At 46.3% G+C, this 26,671-nt stretch overlaps 1 protein-coding gene across 1 annotated transcript in view; it reads right to left on the reverse strand.

Annotated features, from left to right (window-relative positions):
- Positions 1-606: 606 nt before the first annotated feature.
- C8B (complement C8 beta chain) overlaps positions 607-26,671 on the reverse strand; it is a 313,544-nt gene continuing 287,479 nt past the window's right edge. The window contains exons 11-12 of the mRNA XM_086952797.1: positions 7,273-7,341; positions 607-1,577 (exon numbers count right to left, since the gene is read on the reverse strand). Coding sequence (XP_086808923.1) covers positions 1,426-1,577; positions 7,273-7,341 — 221 coding nt within the window. The 3' untranslated portion in view covers positions 607-1,425. The remainder of the gene's footprint in view (positions 1,578-7,272; positions 7,342-26,671) is intronic.

A 26,671-nucleotide genomic window follows, 5' to 3' on the forward strand; every position in this document is an offset into this window, starting at 1 on the left:
GGTTGGTGCTTTATGGTTTTGACGCTATTTATATTTAAAAGTTAAAAAAAATCATATCTTCGATTTCCCTTACTTTGTTTTTGTTGGTGTTTGGATCATCTAACTGCTTTACATGTTTTCTCAAGTTACGCCTGATGCCATAGATGATGCCATAGCTAACAGAGGATGTGCTCATGTTTAAATAATTGAAACTTTTACTGAACCTAACAAGGATAGTGGCATTATTGCTTCTGGTGGACTACCTTCTAGCCCAATAATAATCCACTTTCTCACAAAACCTAACCTCCTTCCTTCAGAAATCCAAGCTGCTCTTTGTGGAATTTTAACTCACGTTTTGTAGAACAGAACAGATGTCTGCTGCAGTCCTTACTATGCTGAGACATATTTTCTTCATGAATTCCAAACCATTACATGAGGTACGCGGTTAAGTGCAATAATGATATCAGGTGGTTCAATATATATGAACCTGTAACATCTAACCGCTCTGCAGATTACATTTTCTTGTATTGGTAGTATAGTTGAAGTAAAAGTAGAAAAATGTTACAGAAGTGTCACTATTTCAAGGCGTACAATGAGTTTAGAAACATACAAAGAAGGACACAGAAATATTGACAGATTCCTGGATTTTATAACTAGGAGTTCAAACTGCATATACGCAAAACCAGTTATTCAAGGACAAACCAAGGGGCTATTAAATGTAAAAAAATATAATGACAAACGCAGCAATCTGCATTAATCTGTACTAATCAGCATTGCCCTTCCTAAAATGTAAATCCTATCCTTCCCACAATTTAAATTCCTATAAATGTATAATCTTATAATCTCTAAAGGAAACGTAACAAATGTTTAAAAATGTGTTTCAGGCAGCAATAGTCCTTGTATTTCATGTTAAACGTGTTCAAGGAAGACTACCTCTTCCCAACTTTGAATATAAACTTGTAAATGTAAATCTGTAAACTCTCTCTTCTATTAGTAGTGGCACTAAAGATAACTAGTATAAATATTTTAAGGTAACAAAACTGTAGTGATAGGTTAATTTTCTTTTACCTAATGTTTGCCAAAACCTATTTTCATCATGGGAACGAAAAACAAATATATAATGATTATCAACATTTTTAATGTAATATGTGTGCCAATTGAACACAGCTTAGCGAAAAGTGAATGTACTGATTCCATCTCTTTGGATAATGAATTTTCCCAACATTCAAATGAATATTGTTCTTAAATTGTATTATCTCTTTCCCTATTTTGTTTTTACTTTATTAGTAAAAGGTTCATCTTCTTTTCCTAAGTGCATGTCTCACGTTTTAATTTTTCCTGATTTTAATTACATCACTGAAATTTCAAAATTGTGACATCATTCAAAATCACACAATTTAAATTGTAATTCACAGTATTTTTCTTTTCAGCACATACATTCTTCAGTTAACATTGAGTTGCTTCAGCATTTATGCCTAGGCATGTCTGCCCGCCATTCTGTGGAACAGGATTGTTGCACTGCCTGCTTCTTGTTTGTTTTCCACTGGAACATGAGGTCCAGCCGGACCAGCAACCCCAGTTTCCATTAATACTGACATCTGGAACCAAGAAAATGTAGATATGATTTAATCACCACTACTAGAACATTTATCAAAGTTATTTATTCATTAGAGCGCGAGCAATAAAGAACAATGCTACATTTTCAAGACGTAAGATCACTCATAGCTAACTATTCCATTTTCATTCTGTCCAAATGTGTATCAAATATTTCAAGCGTTTTACAATATATTCATCCTTCAAAATAAAACAGTAGAAATTGTTCCTGTTGCAAGTGAAAACATATTTTGGTGCTTTCACTTTAAATTTGATTTTCCTGAATATTAGGGATTGATAACGGAAATAAGTTCTGTCTACTACTTCGCATATTTATTTATGTGTAGTATCATCAGGTATCCCGAATGTTGCTGCACTAAAGCTTCTCACAACTGTTACTCTAAGGAATGGCTGCCAGTTGGTCTTTGGGGACAGCAGACCAAAAAGAGGTCTGTTCCCCGGGATTTTTTGGGGAAGGATGGGCACAGTTTAGTTGACTGTCGGGCTTTGGGCTACATCTGGTAATAGATGTAGCCCAAGTGATATATAGGAGTCCATTTTGGGCTGCCACCCATCATCGTTTTGTAGGTGTACACAGTGGCAGCCAAGGCTAGTTAGGGTGAATTTTCTAGTGTGTTAGCACAATTTTATCTGTGGTATTTCAAGAATTCTTGCCCGTTAGCGTTTATATGTTCGTGTTGGGTGTGTTCCTTGCACTGATGTTAATTACGGCATACTGAGGCAATAGAGGATCAGCGATTGAGGGAAGCGCTCCGGCTGCTGTCCGAGGCTGGGCACTTAGATCTTCTAGCCGGCAAAGGTGAGGCCGCGCAGCCAGCAAGGCCTATCAGGCTGGCGTCTAGTGCGGTGGCAGCTGCCATTCTTGCATGCTCGCTGCTTCGGGTCAAGCAGCGACCCAGGTTGGTGTAATTCACCGCGAGCGTGCAGCGCAGCCTCATTGTCCAGGGGAGGGAAGGGCAGGGTGAGGGAGGGACTGCAGAGTATAAGCGTCAAAGTGTAGGGGGGGGGTCGAAGAGGAGCCTCCCAGGGATCACAGGTCAGGGAGTGGGAACCTCTTTGAGGGGGGGGGGGGTGCACAGGGCTTTGCAGGGAGCATTGATGTAGAGCTGCATGAAGGGGTCTGCTGTCTTTCAGGGGGCCGGAGCTGGCAGGCCATGGGGGGAAGTGGAGACAGGTGTAGGAGGGGACAGTGGGGATTGGGATGGGGTTAGCCAAGACCTCTTTGAGGCATATGGGAGCAGGGAAGATGGACTTGCTTGTTCCCCTGATGGGTGGCCTTTGGGAAGCCAGCTAGGGGGCAGGTTTTTGATTTTCAGCCTGGGAGTAGTTTTGTGTCACAGATGATTCCCACTAGTAGGGGGTGCAGTCACGCATTTGGTGCAGAGCAACAGGGCTTCAGAGATAATAGCAGCTGTGCTTGAGTGGAGTCATGGCGAAGGGTCAGAGGTGGAGCGGGAATCCCTCCTGAAACTCCACTGAGTGTATGGCTGGCATGAGGAAGGGGGTCAGGGAAGCAAGCAGAGCGACCGGTCAGTGCAGTTCAAAAGGGCAGGAGGGGACCAGGAGCGGTCAGAAGTTTTTCCGGGGCGCTGCACATTGGGCCTGCTTTCTTCTCTCCAGGTCTGCAGCAGGGGGCAGGTTCTAGGCCGAATGAGAGCACAGTGCAGCTCACACACCCCGGGGGGAAGTGAAGGCTTAGCACAGAACGGCCAGCTGGGCTGCATAGTGGGACCAGGTGACATATGGCACACAATGGTCCAGAATGCACACAGGAGAGGAAAGGAGCAAATCCGTGCTGGGAGTAACACAGGGCCAGGTGGCCGGCATCTGTGGAATGCCTGAGTGGGTTTTCATACAGCCCCTCAGGGATTGAGGAATTTTCGGGGTGCATTTGGGAGCCAAGAGCCACATAGTGTGACTGCAAGGTCAAGCAGGCCTGCAGGGCACGCATGGCAAGATGAGGTTTTGGATTATGGAGCCAAGAGTCTTGAGGAGGGTGAGATTGTGAAGACTGAAAGGCAGGATTCTAGATCAGGCAGAGGGAGTGGGTGGGGGTGCCTCTAATTCCATCTCTAGTGCTGTGTTTCAGGTTCCTCTCCAGGAGCTGAGACAATCCCAATCCGTGACATACTGGCAAGGTGGCAGGCTTCAGACCCAGGTAAGAGCACAGATGGTGTACAAGGTCCAGTGATGGTGTCAACTGGGGTAGATGCGGGGTGTGAATCAAAGAGGGATGAGAGATTGAGGAAAGGTAAGTAGGTCAAGGACACCAGGGTCGATACGGAAAGGGAAGGGGAAATTGGGAGGCTGAAGACCGCTTCAGTGGTGATCATAGACGACAAACGTCAGGGAAGCTTCCACAAAAGTAGGGGAAGAGGACAAACTACAGTGTCCTTCTTGCCTTTGTGGCAAAACATGACATAAAATCATCATTTCTGTTGCTACCGGTACACCAAGAGGATTTTCAATTGCTGGGTATACAATTTGAAGGGTCTTGGTATGTGATTTCATGCGCCCTTTATGAGGGATTCAGCATGCTCCTGCAATGTTTTTTTGTACAAGGAATGGGTCACAAGAAGGTCACACACTATCTTGATGACTGTTTCATGGTTATGGACTCTGGTTGCCAGCAGCTGTGTGTTAGTTTTCAAGATCCCATAGAGGACACTGGGGTCCCTCCAGCTCCGAAGAAAAGGGTGTATCCAGTGACCACCATTTCTCTTCTGGGCATTAAATTAGATTCAGTGGCAATGATAGTGTGCATTTAACAGAATAAAAGATTGGGCATGCAAGTCCTTTTATACACAATGTTGGATAAAACAAAAGTCATGGTTAGGGAGGTTCAGGTGCTCTTGGGACACCTACATTTTGCGTGCAGAGTGGTGCGAGTGGGGAGGACTTTCTGCAGATGCCTCAGCGTAGCACTGGCTGGACTGACATTACCATTCCATCATGTTAGGTTGTCTCCAGAGGTTTAGGCAAATACGGGTGTGGAGGATCTTTTTGACCATTTTAAATGGCATTCAGATGGGCACACCTTGGGAATTGGACTGGGATGCACATATTTTTTCAGACACCTCAGGCTGCATAGGCTTTGTTTTATATTGGCAAGGGCACTAGTGTGCGGAAGAATGTCCGGATGACTGGAAACATGGAGGGCATAGCATTCCTTTTCTTGAATTCTTCCCATTAGTAGTAACTGCAACACTGTGGGGGGCCTGGTTACAACACATGAGGGTACTGTTTCGGGAGGACAACATGGCTTTGGGGCAGGCAGTTAATCAACAGCCAAATATGCACAGGTCCTAAATTTGCTGAGGATTTTTGTGTTTGAAGTTTTCCAGCTGGATAAATTGTTTATAGGTAGACATGTACCCGGTGTAGACAATGACATTGCATATGCTTTGTCTCGTTCACAGTTGCAGAGGTTCCATGGATTGGCCACCGAAGCAGACAGGGACAGAACTTAAATGCCATCGAAGTTATGGACAGTGGGAGACACAGGATGTGTCAACTTGTAGGCTTGGGCCGAGTTTGTTAGCTCAGGAGCTCAACGCAGACTGATAAAATAGCAGAGAGCCAAAGACTTTCTAGAGTTTATACTGCAGATGACTGAGAAAGGTTTATTTAGAGACACAATTTCAGGGAATCTGGCAGGCATTGCATTTATGGGAAACCCTATTGTTATCCACACTTATGTCGTTGATGTTCTTTAGGACCTTTCAGGTATCAGGTTTGCTGTAGGAAGTCACATTTAGGCAGGACACAGTGGAAATTCGATTGCTGAGGTCTAGAACGGATCAACGGTCGAAAAGAGCAATGGTATTACTGGAAAGGCAGGAGGGAGAGGTCTGCCCAGTAACATGGGGCAGAAAACTCAGGTGTCAGGCAGGGGGACAGGCAGGTCAAGTATTCACCCACCAACAGGATGAGCAAGTGACTTTTTTCCAGTTTTTGGCAGTCCTGCAGAAAGCAGTAACTGCATTGGGATATCAGTTTGGTACATATTCCTTTTGGATCGGTGTAGTGACAGAGACAGGTAGGAAGAGGTGGTCTAGGGAGAAAATAATGAGGCTAGGCAGGTGGTCATCAGAATGCTACCGAAGGTATGTTAGAGCTGATGTCGGGGAATAGGGCGCATTCTTATTGCAATTGTGTGCTTACAACATTTTCTTTTGCAGGATGGGTTCCAGGCCCCCTGTCTGCTGTCTTGTCAGTGTGGATTGTTGGGCATTCCATTGAAAATTGGGTGGAATGGGTGGCAGTAAGGAATGTGTGGGGCAGGAATCTGATTTCTTTCACAGCTCTTTGTCCGTCTAGTTGTTTGGGAAAAGGGGCATGAGGTGCCGGGAGCTGCTCCCCGAAGCTCAATGATTGATGAGGAGGGATGTTTGTCCAGATATTTTGATCATCCATTTGGGAAAAAATGACACGGTGGTGGAGAAGGCTTTAGTGTTATTGCGATCTATGAAGCGGGATTTGAGGGAAGTAAGCCTGAATGGAGTTCATTCCAAAGAGGTGTTGGAGGGGTGTGTTGAAGCCGGCAGCAATAGATAAAGCAAAGAGAAAAGTAATTAGGGAGATGAGCGTTTTTGTAGGGACAAAGACGTAGGTCAGTTGCAACATCTGGATCTTCATTATAAGAGGTTTGGTTCTTCAGAGATGACGATGTGCATCTTTCAGAGTATGGTATGAGGCTATATTTGTTGGAGCTGAGGAAGTTCTTTGTTCAGAACTTGCGGAGGCAGTAATGAGTTGCCAATTCAGCGGAGCAGAAAAATTCAGTTGGCGCTTTTTCTGGTGGCGGTTGACCCACAAGTTTGCAGGCCTTCACTTAAAGTTAGGTTGTTTAATATAAGATAAGCAGGCAGAAAGGAAGAGGCTTAGCAAACCCACACTAGAATTCCTGGAGTTAAATGTTACGTCATAGGGACATCAAGCTGAGCACAGGTTATTTAGTTTACTGCTAGGGAGAAGGGGATAATGTGATAACAAGGAAAAGGCAATAGGTCTGGGGGTTAAAGTTGTAGGGTTAGTATACGGGGAATGGGAGGTGGGTATGGAATGCAGGTTATTTAATGTATAGTGAGATGTTAGTTCTGTAAGGCTGAAGGCCAAGGATGTTTATAAGATATGCCCCTGTTTTAATAAAGCAGCCTTTTCCACCCATATAGGGAGTCAGTGGTCTGATCGTGCCCCATTTCACCCAATACTGCATATGAAGACGGTGTTTAGTGCAACCATTCACATGCTTGCCTTCTTTTAGAAATTGACTAAAATTGCCTTGGCACAATTACGTAACTGTAGTAAGCCCTTCTTCGATGAACAAAACGCTAATAGAAATAATGTCTGGAACTGTCCTACATCTGCTCTTGATTCATGGTGGGCTGGGCTGATAATGGAAGCTGTTGAAGCAGCATCACCTCTCACTGTTTTTTTTATTAATTGGTTCCTGTGACAAATGTAGAATGAAAATAACCCCTCCACCTGCATTGTCAAGTGAGCGCATTTTACTGGAAAGGGAGTAGGTATGAAATCCAGTACCCAAACATCACATGAAGTTAAAATTACACATTTTATTTTCTTATTGATGATGTACATGAATATCAATGATCAACAATATGCACACAGTAAATTTCAAATCTGGAAATGAAGATATTGCATTGTTAATAATCTTACCTTTTCTCTCTGTAATCTCACAAGCCTTTCCACTGAACCCCAATGGACAAATACAATTGCATTTTGTATCTGCAAAAATAATAAGTGTGTGAGATTTTGATCTTTTTTATTGCCACTGTTTCCTTTGTGTGCCACTTTCTTAAAGCCTGGTCCATCATATTACTCAATGCCAAACTAATGATGTGGAGCACTGTAATTCTTTCAATATTTCAGTATCAGATCTATGCTACCGAACCATTCCTGGAACTCAAAATATGACCTTCACTCCTCATGTGTCCTTCCTCACCATAATAAGATGTTTTACCAGCAATGCTATGCCCAGACGATACATCAAATACCACAAAAATGCTCTAGCACCCAACTTAAGTATGACAAACAATACCTTCAAACATAAAAGTAAACTTAATCACATGTCCCTTTGTCTTGGAACTGGGCAACCCTGGGTCGCGTAGTATAAGGTATGCAGCTGAGGGGTGTTTTTCTCTTGTCAAATACATGTGAACTCCAAAACAGCATTCCATCACTTACACCTCCTTGAATGGGATCTTCCATTTTATTTATTTATTTATTTTGGTTTTGTATAGCGCCAGAATCGACTCCGAGGAGTATCTCTGTGCTTTGGACGCATATAATTACATATATGGAAACTGTGGCACTTAAAAGCAAAACAGAATGGTTTTAGGTAACTTTCTAAAATGAAGATGGTTCGAACATTCTATTAAATGTGGGGGGAGCTCATTCCAGTATTGCGGACCCAGATATGAGAGAGCCTTTCCTCCTAATCTTCCTCTTCTAATTCGGGGGACCTTCAACAAGTGTTTGGTACTAGAACGTAGGGATCTTGGGGGATGATAAAAAGTGAACTTTTCTGACAAATAGCTGGGGCCCAGATTAAACAATGCCTTGTGGATAGTGCAACAGACTTTAAATTGTATCCGTTGGATTAGGGCTAACCAGTGAAGTTTTAAAAGAAGAGGGCGGGAAGCTGATCTGGGAGGCATGTTCAGGACCAGTTGTGCCGCCGTATTCTGAACACCTGAAGTTTACTAATGGAGGCTTCATTGGCAGAGAGCAACAGGCTGTTACAATAGTCCAGGCGACCCAATATGAGTGCCTGAGTCAAAGTCCTTTGAACGGAGTCCGGGAGCATAGGAAAGACTCGTTGAAGTAGGCCTAAGGTATGGGAACATGTGCCACTGTCTGGCCAAAATGTTCCTTAAAGGTAAGGGCATGGTCTAAACGGACTCCTAAGTTCTTAACGGAGGCTTTAGGAATGGGAGGCTTCCCAAGATTAATAGGCTACGAATTGGGTGACAAAAATATGGGAGCATCTCCAAAAAGTAAAAGCTCAATTTTCCTAACATTAAATTGGAGGAAGTTATTCTTCATCCATTGTGAAATGGCACTCATACCCAAAGAGAAGGTCTCCTGGACAGTGGGAGTGAGTTCATCGAAAGGAAAGAGTAACTGTGTATCATCGGCAAATGATATTGGATTAAACCAATATTTTCTTAGAGCATTGGCCAAGGGAGCCACATAGCTATTGAAAAAAGTAGGACTCAAGCAAGAGCCCTGTGGGACTTCCTTGGACAGTTCCATGGGTGCCGAACGGTATGGGCCTAGGTAAACCGTCTGAGATCGACCGGATAGAAAGCTTGATATCCACTGAAAGGCGGAGTCTCTTAGTCCCATTTCCCTCAGCCTTCTGAGCAATTCTTGATGGGAAACCGTGTCAAAAACAGCAGATAGGTCCAATAGCACCAATAGCACCAGAATCATAGAGTGGCCCTTGTCTAGAGTCATTCTGATGTTATCTGTGACTACTAGCAGGGCTGATATTTGGGCCTAAAGCCTGACTGAGAGGAGTCTAGACAGCCTGAGAGTTCAACATGGTTTGAGAGATGTTTGTTGACGTATCTCTCTATTAATTTATTCAAAAATGATAGGAGCGGAATAGGAAGAAGATTGGTCAGATCAGTCAGAGAGGGCCTTAGTGTTTCTTGCGAATCTGCATTATGTGTGCTGCTTTCCATTCCGATGGAATTAAACTTTCCTTTATTGACAAATTAAGAAAATGTTAAATCAATGGAGATAGTTGAGGAATTAGGGTACTGGCTACTCTAGCAAGAATCAGATCGCAAGACGAGCCAGACTTCACTTGATGCTTTAGGGCCTCTACGACTGCTGTGGTTAATGGAGGAAAATTCTCAAGCAGCATGGAAGGAGTTGATTCTGATATTTATGTGGTCATCAGCATCTGATATGGGTTTCCTGTGGAGTCAATTTTGTCATAAATCAATTCTATTTTTGTGAAAAATGTAATGCAATATTATCGCTCCACTGCTCACAGAAAATCATCCTTTTGATTTCTGTACTCAAGTAATAGGCTGCACACGTCTCCCCCCAAAATCTCTCTTAAAATTCATAATAATTAAACACTATGAGAAAGTAGATTTTTAGGTGGGGTGGATGGTAGCCCACCACATGCTATGATGGCACAATATTTGTTAGGTCCAGTAAAGGTTTCAATAATTTAAACCAGAACCCAACCTCTTGGGGCTAAGGCACAGAGCAGACAGGCTTAACTTAAACAAAAATGTGTAAAACACTTAGAAGTGCCAAAACAGTGAAAACATCCACAATACAACACAATATAAATGGCACTTCAATTTATAGAAATAGAGAATATGTTAATAAAGAAAATGACACCAAATCAACATAAATACAATAAGGGGAACCAAAGCTATGAATTGAAAAAGTTTTGAATAAAAATAGCACCAAAAAACATTAAGCGGCACCTCAGTCATCTGGTTGTGTTTGACCTGTATCTAGGTGCAATTTAAGGCGAACTCTGGTGGACCACGAGTCAGATACAGAAACCAAAGTTATCACAGTGAGAAGTTGTACCTTCTGATATAGGGGCTCATTACGATGTCCGGCGGAAAGCCTCCGCTCGACACTGACTTGGAATCAGGACCAACTGACTTGTGTCAGCGGTTCTGACAGCCGGATTACGATGCGACCGAACACTTTGGGATATGTAGAAGGAAGTGGAGGAGAGAGGCGTTAGTCTTCCTTGCCTAATGCCTCTCTCCTCCACTTCTGAAACACAAGGCTGCACCATATTTACAAGGATATGTTCCAGCCTCAAACTCAAACTCAAACTCACACCCAGTGGCAAAGTGAGCAAGGGACTCATGTCTGAGCATACCCTGCCACACTTATGGTGGCCAAAAGTGGTACAAAAGAGGGTGGTAATGGACGGAGCACCTGAACCAATCAAACACTCACACCCAGTCAAAGATGTGGGTTTAATCCATCACCGTTCTTTAGCCCACTCTGCCACCCCAGTTCAGACCTGGCTATATGCAAATCAGTCTGACCCTGTGCCTCATGGGAACAGTGCAGCCCGAACTGCCAAGCCATGCCTTCCCTGGACCGGAAACAAGCTTCCGAGGACCGGTTTCTGGCATTCCAGCCGTCTTCAGCCCGGCTTGCTTGAATCCAGTGGCAAAGTGAGCAAGGGACTCATGTCTGAGCATACCCTGCCACACTTATAGCGGCCAAAAGCGGTCCAAAAGGGGGTGGTAATGGACGAAGCATCTGAACCAATCAAACACTCACACCCAGTCAAAAGCTCTGGGTTTAATCCATCACCGTTCTTTAGCCCACTCTGCCACCCCAGTTCAGACATGGCTATATGCAAATCAGTCTGACCCTGTGCCTCATGGGAACAGTGCAGCCCGAACTGCCAAGCCATGCCTTCCCTGGACCGGAAATAAGCTTCCGAGGACCGGTTTCTGGCATTCCAGCCGTCTTCAGCCCGGCTTGCTTGAATCCAGTGGCAAAGTGAGCAAGGGACTCACGTCTGAGCATACCCTGCCACACTTATGGCGGCCAAAAGCGGTACAAAAGGGGGTGGTAATGGACGGAGCATCTGAACCAATCAAACACTCACTCACACCCAGTCAAAAGATCTGGGTTTAATCCATCACCGTTCTTTAGCCCAATCTGCCACCCCAGTTCAGACATGGCTATATGCAAATCAGTTTGACCCTGTGCCTCATTGGAACAGTGCAGCCCGAACTGCCAAGCCATGCCTTCCCTGGACCGGAAACAAGCTTCCGAGGACCGGTTTCTGGCATTCCAGCCATCTTCAGCCCGGCTTGCTTGAATCCAGTGGCAAAGTGAGCAAGGGACTCACGTCTGAGCATACCCTGCCACACTTATGGCGGCCAAAAGCGGTACAAAAGGGGGTGGTAATGGACAGAGCATCTGAACCAATCAAACACTCACACCCAGTCAAAAGATCTGGGTTTAATCCATCACCGTTCTTGCAGTTCGGGCTGCACTGTTCCCATGAGGCACAGGGTCAGACTGATTTGCATATAGCAATGTCTGAACTGGGGTGGCAGAGTGGGCTAAAGAACGGTGATGGATTAAACCCAGATCTTTTGACTGGGTGTGAGTGTTTGATTGGTTCAGATGCTCGGTCCATTACCACCCCCTTTTGGACCGCTTTTGGCCGCCATAAGTGAGGCAGGGTATGCTCAGACATGAGTCCCTTCCTCACTTTGCCACTGGATTCAAGCAAGCCGGGCTGAAGACGGCTGGAATGCCAGAAACCGGTCCTCGAAAGCTTGTTTCCGGTCTAGGGAAGGCATGGCTTGGCAATTTGGGCTGCACTGTTCCCATGAGGCACAGGGTCAGACTGATTTGCATATAGCCATGTCTGAACTGGGGTGGCAGAGTGGGCTAAAGAACGGTGATGGATTAAACCCAGATCTTTTGACTGGGTGTGAGTGTTTGATTGGTTCAGATGCTCCATCCATTATCACCCCCTTTTGTACCACTTTTGGCCGCCATAAGTGTGGCAGGGTATGCTCAGACGTGAGTCCCTTGCTCACTTTGCCACTGGATTCAAGCAATCCGGGCTGAAGACGGCTGGAATGCCAGAAACCGGTCCTTGGAAGCTTGTTTCCGGACCAGGGAAGGCATGGCTTGGCAGTTCGGGTTGCACTGTTCCCATGAGGCACAGGGTCAGACTGATTTGCATATAGCCATGTCTGAACTGGGGTGGCAGAGTGGGCTAAAGAACGGTCATGGATTAAACCCAGATCTTTTGACTGGGTGTGAGTGTTTGATTGGTTCAGATGCTCCTTCCATTACCACCCCCTTTTGTACCGCTTTTGGCCGCCATAAGTGTGGCAGGGTATGCTCAGACGTGAGTCCCTTGCTCACTTTGCCAATGGATTCAAGCAAGCCGGGCTGAAGATGGCTGGAATGCCAGAAACCGGTCCTCGGAAGCTGGTTTCTGGTCCAGGGAAGGCATGGTTTGGCAGTTCGGGCTGCACTGTTCCCATGAGGCACAGGGTCAGACTGATTTGCATATAGCCATGTCTGAACTGGGGTGGCAGAGTGGGCTAAAGAACGGTGATGGATTAAACCCAGATCTTTTGACTGGGTGTGAGTGTTTGATTGGTTCAGATGCTCCGTCCATTACCACCCCCTTTTGTACCGCTTTTGGCCGCCATAAGTGTGGCAGGGTATGCTCAGACGTGAGTCCCTTGCTCACTTTGCCACTGGATTCAAGCAAGCCGGGCTGAAGACGGCTGGAATGCCAGAAACCGGTCCTCGGAAGCTTGTTTCCGGTCCAGGGAAGGCATGGCTTGGCAGTTCGGGCTGCACTGTTCCCATGAGGCACAGGGTCAGACTGATTTGCATATAGCCATGTCTGAACTGGGGTGGCAGAGTGGGCTAAAGAACGGTGATGGATTAAACCCAGATCTTTTGACTGGGTGTGAGTGTTTGATTGGTTCAGATCCTCCGTCCATTACCACCCCCTTTTGTACCGCTTTTGGCCGCCATAAGTGTGGCAGGGTATGCTCAGACGTGAGTCCCTTGCTCACTTTGCCAATGGATTCAAGCAAGCCGGGCTGAAGATGGCTGGAATGCCAGAAACCGGTCCTCGGAAGCTGGTTTCTGGTCCAGGGAAGGCATGGTTTGGCAGTTCGGGCTGCACTGTTCCCATGAGGCACAGGGTCAGACTGATTTGCATATAGCCATGTCTGAACTGGGGTGGCAGAGTGGGCTAAAGAACGGTGATGGATTAAACCCAGATCTTTTGACTGGGTGTGAGTGTTTGATTGGTTCAGATGCTCCGTCCATTACCACCCCCTTTTGTACCGCTTTTGGCCGCCATAAGTGTGGCAGGGTATGCTCAGACGTGAGTCCCTTGCTCACTTTGCCACTGGATTCAAGCAAGCCGGGCTGAAGACGGCTGGAATGCCAGAAACCGGTCCTCGGAAGCTTGTTTCCGGTCCAGGGAAGGCATGGCTTGGCAGTTCGGGCTGCACTGTTCCCATGAGGCACAGGGTCAGACTGATTTGCATATAGCCATGTCTGAACTGGGGTGGCAGAGTGGGCTAAAGAACGGTGATGGATTAAACCCAGATCTTTTGACTGGGTGTGAGTGTTTGATTTGTTCAGATGCTCCGTCCATTACCACCGCATTTTGTACCGCTTTTGGCCGCCATAAGTGTGGCAGGGTATGCTTAGACGTGAGTCCCTTGCTCACTTTGCCACTGGATTCAAGCAAGCCGGGCTGAGGACGGCTGGAATGCCAGAAACCGGTCCTCGGAAGCTTGTTTCCGGTCCAGGGAAGGCATGGCTTGGCAGTTCGGGCTGCACTGTTCCCATGAGGCACAGGGTCAGACTGATTTGCATATAGCCATGTCTGAACTGGGGTGGCAGAGTGGGCTAAAGAACGGTGATGGATTAAACCCAGATCTTTTGACTGGGTGTGAGTGTTTGATTGGTTCAGATGCTCCGTCCATTACCACCCCCTTTTGTACCGCTTTTGGCCGCCATAAGTGTGGCAGGGTATGCTCAGACGTGAGTCCCTTGCTCACTTTGCCACTGGATTCAAGCAAGCCGGGCTGAAGACGGCTGGAATGCCAGAAACCGGTCCTCGGAAGCTTGTTTCCGGTCCAGGGAAGGCATGGCTTGGCAGTTCGGGCTGCACTGTTTCCATGAGGCACAGGGTCAGACTGATTTGCATATAGCCATGTCTGAACTGGGGTGGCAGAGTGGGCTAAAGAACGGTGATGGATTAAACCTAGATCTTTTGACTGGGTGTGAGTGTTTGATTGGTTTAGATGCTCCGTCTATTACCACCCCCTTTTGTACCACATTTATCAATTTGGCGCCAATGCAGGCACCCTTGCATCATGCGTGCAGGGGAGGATTGTTTATGTGTAGGAAGGTGTCCCTTCCTGCACACAAACAATCCTAAAATGCCATTATTTTAAAAGATTGTGTATGTACAGGAAGGGACATCTTCCTGTACATAAGCACACCGTGGCTTTTTGCTTTTTCCATGTGTGTTGCACAAGGTGGCACACACGGAAAAAGCAAAAACGATGAGAAATAATGCATTTCTCCTCGTTTCACCAACATAAGACCAGGATTTACCTGGGCTTAATTTTGACACTGACTCCTATGTACGGCACCCTTGTACATAGGGGGAAGCGTAAAAAAACGCAACACCCACTGCCCACCCCTTTCCCGCTTACCATATCGTGAAAGGGGGCCTTATGTAGAAGGCAACAACGTTAAGGTTCTTAACGCTGCTGTGTACATAAGAATCTGCCCCTATCTATACCACAACATTGGTAAAAGTGACACTGTGGTGACGATAGGGGCTTGTACATATTACCTACAGTTCGGTCGGATTCACATTGTTTCCTATGAGAGCTCATGTACACCCGAGAACCGTTTATAACACAGGCTCCTATGGGGAAATGGGGAGTGTGTGTAAAACCCAGCACCCTGTTGTAGGCACCCCCTGGTGCATGCCTCACAGTGTAGGGCTTTACAGGGAGGTCCCTTAGGTATGCTCTCGGGCGTCAACCGTAGGTCGCGGGGGCTAGAGGGCCCTGCCAGGGGCCCCCAAAGTCACTTTCCAACAGCCTTTCTATATTGGAGAGGCCAACGCAGAAAGGCTGTTGGAAATTGACATTGTAATACTGAGGACAGAAATGCTGTCCATACAGGTGTACGATGCTGTTCCGACTAACACGGATACTCCGAAAGCCGGCCAGAACCGATTCTGAATGACTGTTTGGTTTTGTTCTGACTGCAAACATCATAATAGATTGGAATGTAAACCTACCGAGTCGGTCGGAAGGGCTATGACACGGTCGAGTAGGTTCCGATTGTCGGGAGGAGGCTTTCTGCCTGACATCGTAATTTACCCCTTAGTCTCTGAAATGGGAGTCTAAAATTCCCAGCGGGGCAACGCAGCTGGCTGCGGTTCCATTAGAATGGAGAACAGTCAGATGAAGTCCTGGTGAAGCCATTGACTTTAGGCATGAAAGCTCAGAGCCTGAGAAATTCCAAATTCATGGCGATGGAAGGTATCTGGTCAGCTGGATAATTTTGGTGTCTTCACCTGTTGAAAATTCCGACCTTGGGACTTAGGGCCCGATTTAGAGTTTGATGGATGAGTTACTCCATCAGAAACGTGATGGATATCCCATCTGCCGTATTACAAGTCCCTTCACATACAATGTACTTGGAATGCTGTGAATGAGATGTCCGTCACGTTGTAATGGATTAATCGGTCTGCCGAAATCTAAATCAGGTCTTTAGGCACTTTTTGTGTGTTTGGATTCCTCTACTGGGGCACCCACTTTTGATTGATCACAGGGGAGGAACTGCTCATTTCCCTGGCCACACCTTTAGGGTGCACACAAATAATTAATTATGTTTTCTTAACTATGACTTATCCTTAACCTTTCTTCTTTCCCAGTGAATTTAAAAAATGTTTTAATAAAACTTTGTTTGAAATCCTATGATGTTGTTTAATTTGGTATTGTTTTTACCTCTTTTTATTTTGGTATCGCACTACTGTTGTGAAATTTCAAAGTTCATTATGAGGAGTGCCATAGATTGGAGTGGCATAGAGTGGAGCGGGGTGGCACAGAGTGGAGTACAGTGTCTTAGAGTGTTGTAGACTGGAGTGACATTGAGTGACGTGTTGTTATACAGCAAAATGGAGGAGAGTGGCATAGAGTAGAGTGGCTAAGAGTGTTGTAGAATGGAGTGCAAATAGTATGCATAGATGTAGTAGAGTGGAGTGGTATAGTGTCATTGAGGGAGTGGCATAGAGTTACAAAGAATGCAGTGGCATGGAGTGCAATAGTGGAGTAGTGTGTCATAGAGTACAGTGCAGAAAAGTGGCATGGAGTGACATAGAAGGAGTTGAGTGGAGTGTGGTAGTGTGTCGTTGAGTGGAGTAGAGAGTTGTAGAGTCAAGTGGCATAGAGTGGAGTAGAGCGTCAGAGTGGAGTGTCGTACAGTATAGTGGAAGAGAGTGTCGCAGAGAGGGGTGCCAAAGTCAAAGAGTGGAGCAGAGAGGAGTAGAGCAAAAGTGTCATGGAGAGTGGCAGAGTGGAGTAGTCTGGAGTGTCAGAGTGGAGAGGCATAGCATGGCATAGAGTGGATAGTACAGAATGGAGTAGTGGGGTAAAGTTGCAAGGAGTGGCATAGAGTAAGTTGCATAAAATGTTGTAGAGTGGAGTAGAATGTCACAGACTGTCATGGAGTGACATTGAGTGGAGTAGGGTGGAGTAGAGAGCAGTAGAGTGTCATACAGTGGAGGGACGAAGAGTGTTGCAGAGTGGAGTAGAATGTCATAGAGTTGAGTGGAGTGGAGTGGCGAGTCATAGAGTAGAGTGGAGTAGCGTGTCATAGAGTAGAGTCAAGTGGTATAGAGTGGCATATTGTAGAGTGTCTAAGAGCAGAGTGGCATGTCATAAAAAGTGGTGTGTCATAGAGTGGTGTGTCAAAGAGTGGAGTGGTGTAGATTGCAGTGTTGTAGAGTGCTGTGGCTTAGAGTGAAGTGGCATAGTGGAGTGGAGTAGAGTGGCATAGAGAGGAGTGGCATGTCTTAGAGTAGAGTTGAGTGGGTGTGTCATAGAGTGGCATATCGTAGTAGAGTGTTGTAGAGTAGAGGGGCATAGAGTGGCGTAGAGAGGAGTAGCATGTCATTGAGTGGTGTGTCGTAGAGTGTAGTGGTGTGCCTGAGAGTGGAGGAGCGTATCATAGAGTGGAATGGCATGTTGTACAGTAGAGTGGAATGGCATGTCTTAGAGTGGCATAGTGTACAGTGTCTTAGAGTTAAGGGGCGTAAAGTGGAGTGGCTTAGAGTGGAGTGGCATGTCGTACAGTGAAATGGCATAGAGTGCAGTGGCATGTCATAGAGGAAAGTGGAGAGGTGTGTCATAGAGTGGTGTATCGTAGATTGTCTTAGAGTGAAGTGACATAGATTGGAGGGGTGTAGGGTGGAGTGACATGTCATAGAATGAAGTGGAATGTCTTAGAATGGACGGTGTGTCATAGAGTGGAATGGTGTAGAGTGTCGTGTCATTGAGTGTTGTGGCATTGAGTTTTGTAGCATACAGTGAAGTGGCATAGAGTGGAGCGGTGCGGAGTAGAGTGGAATAGAGATGAGTGGCATGTGTAACAGTAGAGTGGAGTGGCGTGGCGTATCGTAGAGTGGAGAGCATGGAGTGTTGTAGAGTGGCATGGCGTTTCATACAGTAGAGTGGCTTATAGTAGAGTGGAGTGGCATGGAGTATCATAGAGTGGAGTGGAGTGGAGTGGAGTAGAGTGGAATGGCATGTTGTACATTAGAGTGGAGCAGTGTGTCGTAGATTTGAGTGAGTGGTGTGTCATATAGTGGCATGTTATAGAGTGTCTTAGAGTGGAGCAGTGTACAGTAGGATGGCGCAGAGTAGAGTGGAATGTCATTGAGCGGAGTGACCTGTCATATAGCGTCTTAGAGTGGAGCTGTGTACAGTAGGATGGCGCAGAGTAGAGTGGAATGTCATTGAGCGGAGTGACCTGTCATATAGCGTCTTAGAGTGGAGCAGTGTACAGTAGGATGGCGCAGAGTAGAGTGGAATGTCATTGAGCGGAGTGACCTGTCATATAGCACAGTGGCGTATTGTGAAGTGGAGTGGCATGTCATAGAGTGGAGTGGCATATTTTAAAGTAAAATGGAGTGGTGTGTCATAGAGTGGTGTATCGTAGAGAGTCTTAGATTGGAGGGGAAAGAGTGGAGCAGCGTAGAGTGGAGTGGCATGTCATAGCGTGGTGTGATCTGTTGTTGAGTGGAGTGGTGTATCATAGAGTGTCTTAGAGTGGAATGGCGTTTCAGATAGTAGAGTGGACTGGCGTGCAGTAGAGTAGAATAGAGTGGCGTGTCATGCAGTGGAGTGTCGAAGAGTGTTTTAGAGTGGAGGGGACTTAGGGGGAGTTGCGTAGAGTGGAGTGGCATGTCATAGAGTGGAATGACATGGAGTGTCGTAGAGTGATGTGAAGTGTAGTAGATTGATGTGGGATGGCGTAGAGTAGAGTGGCATGTCATACAGTGGAGTGCCCTGTCCAGAGTGGAGTGGTGTGTCATAGAGTTGAGTAGCATGTCATAGAGTGGAATGGCGTGGAGTCTCATAGAGTGATGTGGAGTCGAGTGGCATAAAGTCAAGGGGTATACAGTGGAGTAGAGTGTTGTAGAGGGGAATGTCATACAGTTGAGTGGTGTATCATAGAAAGGAGTTGAGTGGCATGTCGTAAAGTGGTGTGTCATATAGTGTATTAGAATGGAGGGACAGCGTAGAGTTAAGTGGCATGGAGTGACATAGAGTGGAATGGCATTTTGTAGAGCGGGGTGGTGTGTCATAAAGTGGAGCGGCCTGTTGTAGAGTGAAGTGAGGTGTCATCGAGCGAAGTGTCATAGACTGGAGTGGTGTGTCATTCATTGGAGTGGCGTTTCATAGAGTGGAGTGGTCTGCAGTGGTATACAGTGGAGTGGAGTGTCATAGAGTGGAGTGATGTGTCATAGAGTGGAGTAGTGTGCAGCTCAGTAGAGTAGAGTGGCATAGATGTCACAGAGTAGAGCGGAATGGTATGCCGCAGAGTGTCTTAGAGTGGAGGGCCTCAGACTGGAGTGCTGTAGATTGGAGTGGCATGTTGTGCAGTGGAGTGGGATGCCGTACAGTGGATTGCTGTGGAGTGCTGTAAAGTGTTGTGTTGTACAATAGAGTTTTGTGTTGTACTGTGGAGTGGCATGTGATAAAGTGGAGTGGTGTGTTGTAGAGTTGAGTGTTGATGAGTGTCATAGAGTGGAGGTGTATAGAGTGCAGTAGGGTGGAGTGGCATGTCATAGAGTAGAGTTGAGTGGCATGGAATGGGGCGGAGTGGCATGGAGTGTCATAGTGTGGAGTAGAGTGTTGTAGAGAAGAGTGGTATGTCATACTGTGGAGTGGCTTTTCATAGAGTGGAGTGGCATGTCATAGAGTGGCGTGGCAGAGTGTCTTAGAGTGGAGTGGCTTGAGTGGACTGGCATGCCGTAAAGTGGAGTTGTGTGTTGTTGAGTGGAGTGGTATGCCACACAGTGGATTGGCATGGAGTATCATAAAGTGGGGTGTTGTAAATTAAGTGACATGTCGTAGACTGAAGTGGCGTGTTATAGAGTGTAGTGGTGTAGAGTGTAGTGTCATAGAGTGGAGCGGTGTGTCATAGAGTGGAGTGGTGTGTTGTAGAGTGTAGTAGCGTGTCATGCAGTAGAGTGGAGTGGCTTACTGTGGAATGGAATGGAATGGAATGTCTTAGAGAGGAAGGCGCAGAGTTGAGTGGTGTAGAGTGGAATGGCATGTCATAGAGAGGAGTGGTGCATTGTAGAGTGGAGTGGCATTATAGAGTGGCGTGGCATGTTGTAGAGTAGATTGGAGTGGCATAGAATGCACTGGACTGTCGTAAAATGGAGTGGCTTGTCATACAGTGGAGTAGAATATTGGCATGGAGTATCATAGAGTGGCGTGGAGTAGAGTGTAATGGCATGTTATACTGTGGAGTGGAGTGGTGTAAAGTGTAGTGTCACAGAACGGAGTGGTGTGTCATAGAGTGGAGCGGTGTGGAGTGGTGTGTTGTAGAGTGGAGTAGCATGTCATACAGTAGAGTGGAGTGGCTTACAGTGGAATGGAGGGACATAGAGTGTAGTAGGGTGGAGTGGTGTGCTGTAGAGTAAAGTGGAGTGGACTGGCATCTCATAGAGTGGCGTGTCATGGAGTATCTTAGAGTGGGGGGAGGCAAGATGGCGGCCGCTCACTAGCGGCTGTAGCAGTGGTGCAGTGAGGACGTATCGGATCGGATCTCTGAAGGGCTAGGCATGGCTCGGGACCCACCGCACTGGTTACTGCTCGATTAAAACCCAAAGCGCGGCTTTCTAAAAAGTGATGCAATCTGTGCTTTCCTGCCGCGGATCAGCAAAACATCTCCTGAAGGACTTGGCGAGTATTCTTACCGTCCTACTGCCTAAGTGGAAACGATACGACCCGGCTGGGAGGCGGAGCAAGGGCCGTAAGCATCCACAGCTGCGGAACGCCGTAGCCGTACTGCGACCTGAGCTTGAATCCGGAACTGAGGTCTACGCAAAGCGGCTGTCGCCTGAGAAGTATTGTGATTGCCACATATTGGAGAGGAGCTCTATTTCCCTAAAAGCTATGGCCCCGAAAGTGAATCCCGTTGTCAAACTTCCTGGTGCCAGGAAGAAGCAGCAGGTATTGCGGGAGGAAGAAATGGCGGGGTCCGGTGGAGTACATACACCCCCGGCTGACGAGCGCTGCAAGAAGAAACAGCTTCAGCAGCCAACAGGCACGCGGACCCGGCTAGCAACTGCGTCAATCGCGGAGCTTCTTGCTAAAGCCGGTAAGGAGAAGGGGGCTGAAGAGGCCGGGAAGGCTGATGGGCTCACATTAATTGGGACGGATGTTGCTAACGGAGCTGCTGCAGCGCTACCCCAAGACTGTTTAGCGTCTGGTGGACTCAATATCTCTGGCATGCTCCCTTTAGAGTTGGAAACTACACAGCAGGAAGGTGAAGTACCAACATTGGCAGATGGGGTGTTTAAGAATATGTCTAAGAAGATGGTCATAATTCTAAATGAGGGGCAGGCGACCCAGGGACACTGCGAGGCACCGACTGATATGGAGCTTTTACAGGGCAGCGCTCAGATCCCGGTGCCTGCATTGTTAGATACTTGTCTGGGTGCCACCGAGGAGACAGTAGTCCATTTGACCCCTACCGAAGAGGAAATGCGGGGCGAGGATGTACCAATCGACGGAGCCATGATCAGGGATAGGAAGGAGAGCGTCCCAAGTGAGGCTCTCTTTTCGGCTTCAGATGGCCAAGAATGGTCTGAGGACAAAGAAGTATGCTCTTCCTATCTAGATTCTGAGAGCGACCCTGAACCAGATCAACCAGCTACGGCCCTAAAGATCTCAGGGGCTACAAGTAAGGGGGCGACCTCTACTGCCCAGCACTAGTTAAGCTGGGATCATCCTACGGATAAACCCTTGCAGGATAGCCCCAGTCGGGAGTTCGCCCAGATGTCACTTTTACAGACAATACACCAGGAGATTATAGCTCATAGAGAGGAAACTCGCAAAGACAACCAGAAAGCCCATATTGCCATGAAAAAGATGCACGGTATGGTCAGAAAATTGTCAAAGGCCTGCGCTACCACCGGTGATAGAGTGGCAAATTTAGAGGATAGGATTGTCTCGACAGAAACCAAAGTGGCTGAAGCAGTCTCTAAGGTTAATACATATGGTGCACAAATGACCGACATTCACTGGAAGCTCAAGGCAATGGAAAATAGGTTACGCAGGAACAATTTGCGAGTGCTGGGAATTCCTGAGGGAGTCGAAGGGTCTGACATTAGGGCATATATAATCAAGCTATTTAGTCAGGTTTTTCCCGAGCTAAATGGATGGAACTAGTCCACCGTGGTGCAAAGAGTTCACCGCACCCCTTTCAATATGAAAAGAAACACTAAGGAGGGGGATAAACCAAGGGCGGTTTTGATATTGCTTGGAAATTTTATTTTGCGGCAAGCTATATCAGATCTGGCAAGGCCAAACGCGAGACGGAGCGCTGAAGGGATTTCATTTTTTGTTAGGCCGGATTTCTGCCATACCACGGTAGAGAGGCGGTGGTGGTTGAGAGGATTGATCAAGCCCTGTCAGGACAAAAACTTGCAGGCTTTCCTGATAAACCCAGCACAGTTAAAGATTATCAATAATGGAAAGACTCTGTTTTTCTCTTCTGAGATCAAAGCGAAAGAATACCTTGATTCTCTATGTCTGTAGGTGGGTGTTGCTTAAAACATGTGGTAGGGTTTAGGTGAGTCGAGCGGCAGTGGTGTGGGCCCGGGCAATGTTTGATTCTCTTTATATTCACGTTTTGGGAATTGCTTTTGGGTTTGTTATTGTTTTGAGCTTATTTCGGTTGTGGGCTCCATAATACTAGTAGATAATTGTATCAGTTTATATTCGTCCTCACTGCTGTCACTGCGCTCCATCACCCGCACAGACTAGGTCTGGGCGCCTCTCTGAGAGGGGAGAGTATGGGGGGTTGGAGGGGTGGGGTGGAGGTAGAAGGGGGCGGAATGGGAGGGGGTGGGGTGAGAGTGGGGATTGGGGGGTGGTTGGGTGGAAAAAGGGGGAAAAAGGGAAGTGGTACAGTCTAGGGCAAATTCATGAATTGATGGATAATAATATGTTGAAGGACTTAATTTTCGAGTTTAAAGCACAATGTAATGGCAAACATTAGAATATGTACTATAAATGCGGTAGGCCTGAACGACTGGAAGAAGAGACAGAGGTTGGCATACCCGGTAAAGCATGAAAGAATTGATATTCTCTGTATACAGGAGACCCATCTCCCATGGGCCAAACGTAGGCAACTTTTTCTGAGTGGTTTTGAATTAGTTGTATGCTCGACTCAGACATCTACAATCCGGGGTCTCGCTATTCTAATTCGAGCGCCTTTGGGTAAGGCAACGAAAGTAAAAGCAGATAGCAACGGGAGATGGGCAATAGCCGAATTAGAACTGGGCTTTACGTTATGTGTAACCTATGGCTCAAATCTGGATGAGCCCGAGATGTTTGACTTCCTTGAAGTTGAATTAGTGAGGTGGTCTACCCCGCTGATAATAGCAGGGGATCTTATTATTTCGGATGATTCTGCCGGCTCTACACCATATGCTGGCCGCAAGCCTAAGGTTTTTCAATCTGTACAATCCCTGCTGGGCTCCCATGGGTTGCAGGATGTTTGGGGGGTTACATTTCCTCTGGATTATGGGTTTACTTATTTTTCTAACCCAGCTCAGAGGTATACAAAGTTGGAATATTTTCTTATCTCCTCGTCCGAAGTATTTAAAGTTGATATTATCAAACTCCCCAGATTGGTCTCAGACCATAACCCCTTAATTTTATCTTATGATTTAGGCCGTTTGGAAAGGAAAAGAAACTCCTGGTCTTTCGAGAAAAAGCTGCTCGCTGATATTAGATTCACGGATCACTTGAAGAAATGGGTAATACAGTTCTTTGCGGCAAACAGATACAGCACCTCTAGGAATATGGTCTGGGAAACTTTCAAGGCGGCTCTGAGGGGCGAGACTATCAGCTGCTCTGCCAGGTTGAGAAGGGAAGATAGGGGTAAGGTTGATGCTTTAATGTTGGAATTGGTGAAAGCTGAAGAACAACATGTAAAGGATATAGCTATTGGGGTGAATAGTATTGAAAGTCAGAATGTACTCTTAGCAGTAAAAGCCGCACTCCAAAAAGAGGTAACCTCGAAGGCCATAGGGAAGTTTCAGACCAATAGGGCCAAAAGATACGAGACCGGGGAGCAAGCAGGGAGAGCGCTTGCTCTCCAGTTAAGGCAGGAAAAGGCTAGGAGCACTATTGTCTGTATCGAAGAGGATGGGGTAGAGTATACGGAAGTCAAGGATATCCTTAAGGTATTAGAGAATTTCAGTGGCTCTATGATTATGAAACACCGGGTAAAAAACCTGGGGAGGGACTTCGAGACTCTGGCCCGCAATTAGAGGAAGCAATTAAAAAGGAACTCGATGAGGATATCACATTAATTGAGATTACGACAGCACTGCGGGAATTAGCCTCCGGGAAGGCTTCAGGTCCCGATGGGATTCCCCTTAAACTATATAAAGTTATCAAAGCAGAAATTGCCCCACTCTTACTAGATCTTTTTAACGGGGTCATGTATTCTGGTTTGATACCTGACTCTTGGAAAGAGACAAATATTGTAATCTTTCACAAAAGGGGGAAACCGGTGAAAGTGGCAGGATCTTATCGCCCCATATCTTTGATCAATTCCGACACAAAACTATATTCAAAAATTTGGGCAAAAAGGTTGAGCAGTATCATTGGCAGTCTCGTATCCCCGTGGCAGCATGGGTTCGTCCCCGGTAGTGGTACAACTGATCATACATGCAGGGCAATAACACTGTTCGACGTCCTGGCTGCCACGGGGGAGAGATGGCCATGATCCTGCTTGACGCAGAGAAAGCGTTCGATCGTGTGGATTGGAGCTTTCTCTGGGGCGTTTTGGCGGCGAGAGGATTTGGTCCTAACATTATTGGAGCCCTTAAGGCAATGTATGTAGACCCTGTAGCCATGGTGACGGCCATGGGTGAGAAATCGGGGGTGATTAACATCAAGAGGGGGACTCGTCAGGGGTGCCCCTGCTCCCCTATCCTCTTTGCCCTGTACATTGAACCTCTCATTCAGGGTATTTTAGCCTGCCCTAAAATAGATCCAGTAATTTGGAATGGATACCCAAATAAAATCTTGGCGTATGCCGAGGACCTTGCCGTGATAACAACTACTCCACAACAGTCCCTCCCTATTTTGGGTGAGATGGCTAAAGTGTTCGGTAGTGAGTCTGTGTATTTATTAAATGAAACTAAAACTCAGATCATATGTTCCAAGAATATTATCAAAACTGACTACAGATTTGTGGATTCCGCCACATATTTAGGGGTTAAAATTAACGCCTCTGTAGAAAAAATTGTCGCTGAGAATTACCTGCCGCTTAATAAAAACATTGAAGTTGAATTAAAGAGAATAGACGTGCTCCATCTCTCTCTGGTAGGCAGGGTGAATGCTTTAAAAATGTCTATGTTTCCTAGAGTGCTGTATCTGTTCCGTGCCATCCCATTACTGATAGAGGATACAATTATGAAACATCTGGAATCCGTCTTTATCAGATTTGTGTGGCAATATGGAAGGGTAAGGCTCTCCACTAACTTAATGTCGCTACCTAGAGAAAGGGGTGGGATGGCTCTCCCGAATTTAAGATTATATCATTGGACCTGTCTCCTGATCCAAATGACTACCCTAGTTCAGGACGAATCTGAAACTGTCACAGGGCCCGGGACTTTAGATGGAAGGGAGCCCCCCCAGATTTTTAGGATGCTTTTGGGTGGCAAGGCATCAGCTTTGCTGCAGTGTGAGTTAGAGCGACGCTTTTATAAAAAAACACGATTGAAGACACTGTATGGGGCTTGGCAGGCGTGGAAAGCTATCCTGAAATTCTTTAATGTCCCAAAATTAAATCCCTATCTACAATTGTGTAACTCGTCCACCTTCCCCCAATTAAACACCGATAGAAATCTGCAGGCGTGGAAGAGAATGGGGATCCTATCTCTGGGAGATATATTGGAAGGAGATAAGATTTTGGGATTCTAGATACTGCAGGATAGATACTGTATTCCAGGTAGCCATTGGCTTTTATATGGTCAAGTTGCTCGTACGATCGGAGCTGTTAGGCCTAGGGTGCCATTGACAGTTGACTTTCCGGTGATTGAGATATTACGCAGAGGCTGTAAGAAGATCAAAACTGTTTATGACTGCTTAGTGGAGCGAATTCAGGATGACATTGAGAAGGTGGAGTCTAATTGGGCTTTAAAACTGGGGGATCCAGATGTGGATGTGGATCTTGCCCTCTCACTGAACAAAAATGTATTTCGGGCTTCCAACCTTCGGGCGCAACATTATAAGACTATTTTTAATTTGTACCACAATCCTGCTAAGCTATGCACCTGGGGTATAAGGAAAAACGAAAGCTGCCCCAGATGTAATGAAAGTCATGCTGATTTAACACATATGTTCTTTTTCTGCAATCGGTTGGATTCTGTTAAAAGTGAGATAATGAAATTTTGGGAGGGGCTGCTAGGTCATGCCATCGATCTATCCCCTACACTAATGCTGCTCGGTAATGACTCTAAGCTGGGCTTGGGGGAGGACGAAAGGGCCTTAGTGTTTTTATCTGTTGCAGTACTCCGAATTTTAATCTCTGCAGCTTGGAAGGATGCGATTGCCCCGTCCTTCCAGATGTGGCTATCCAGATTGTTGAGAATTCATAACATCGAGTTATGCCTGCACAAATTTAAAGGTAGTAGAAATCGTGAGAAGGGTGAGCGCCTTTGGGCCCCGGTAACAAACTGGAGGCCTGCCAGAGTATGATG

The sequence above is a fragment of the Lissotriton vulgaris genome, chromosome 1_1, assembly GCF_964263255.1.
Source record: "Lissotriton vulgaris chromosome 1_1, aLisVul1.2, whole genome shotgun sequence".
In the NCBI taxonomy this organism is placed as follows: domain Eukaryota; kingdom Metazoa; phylum Chordata; class Amphibia; order Caudata; family Salamandridae; genus Lissotriton; species Lissotriton vulgaris.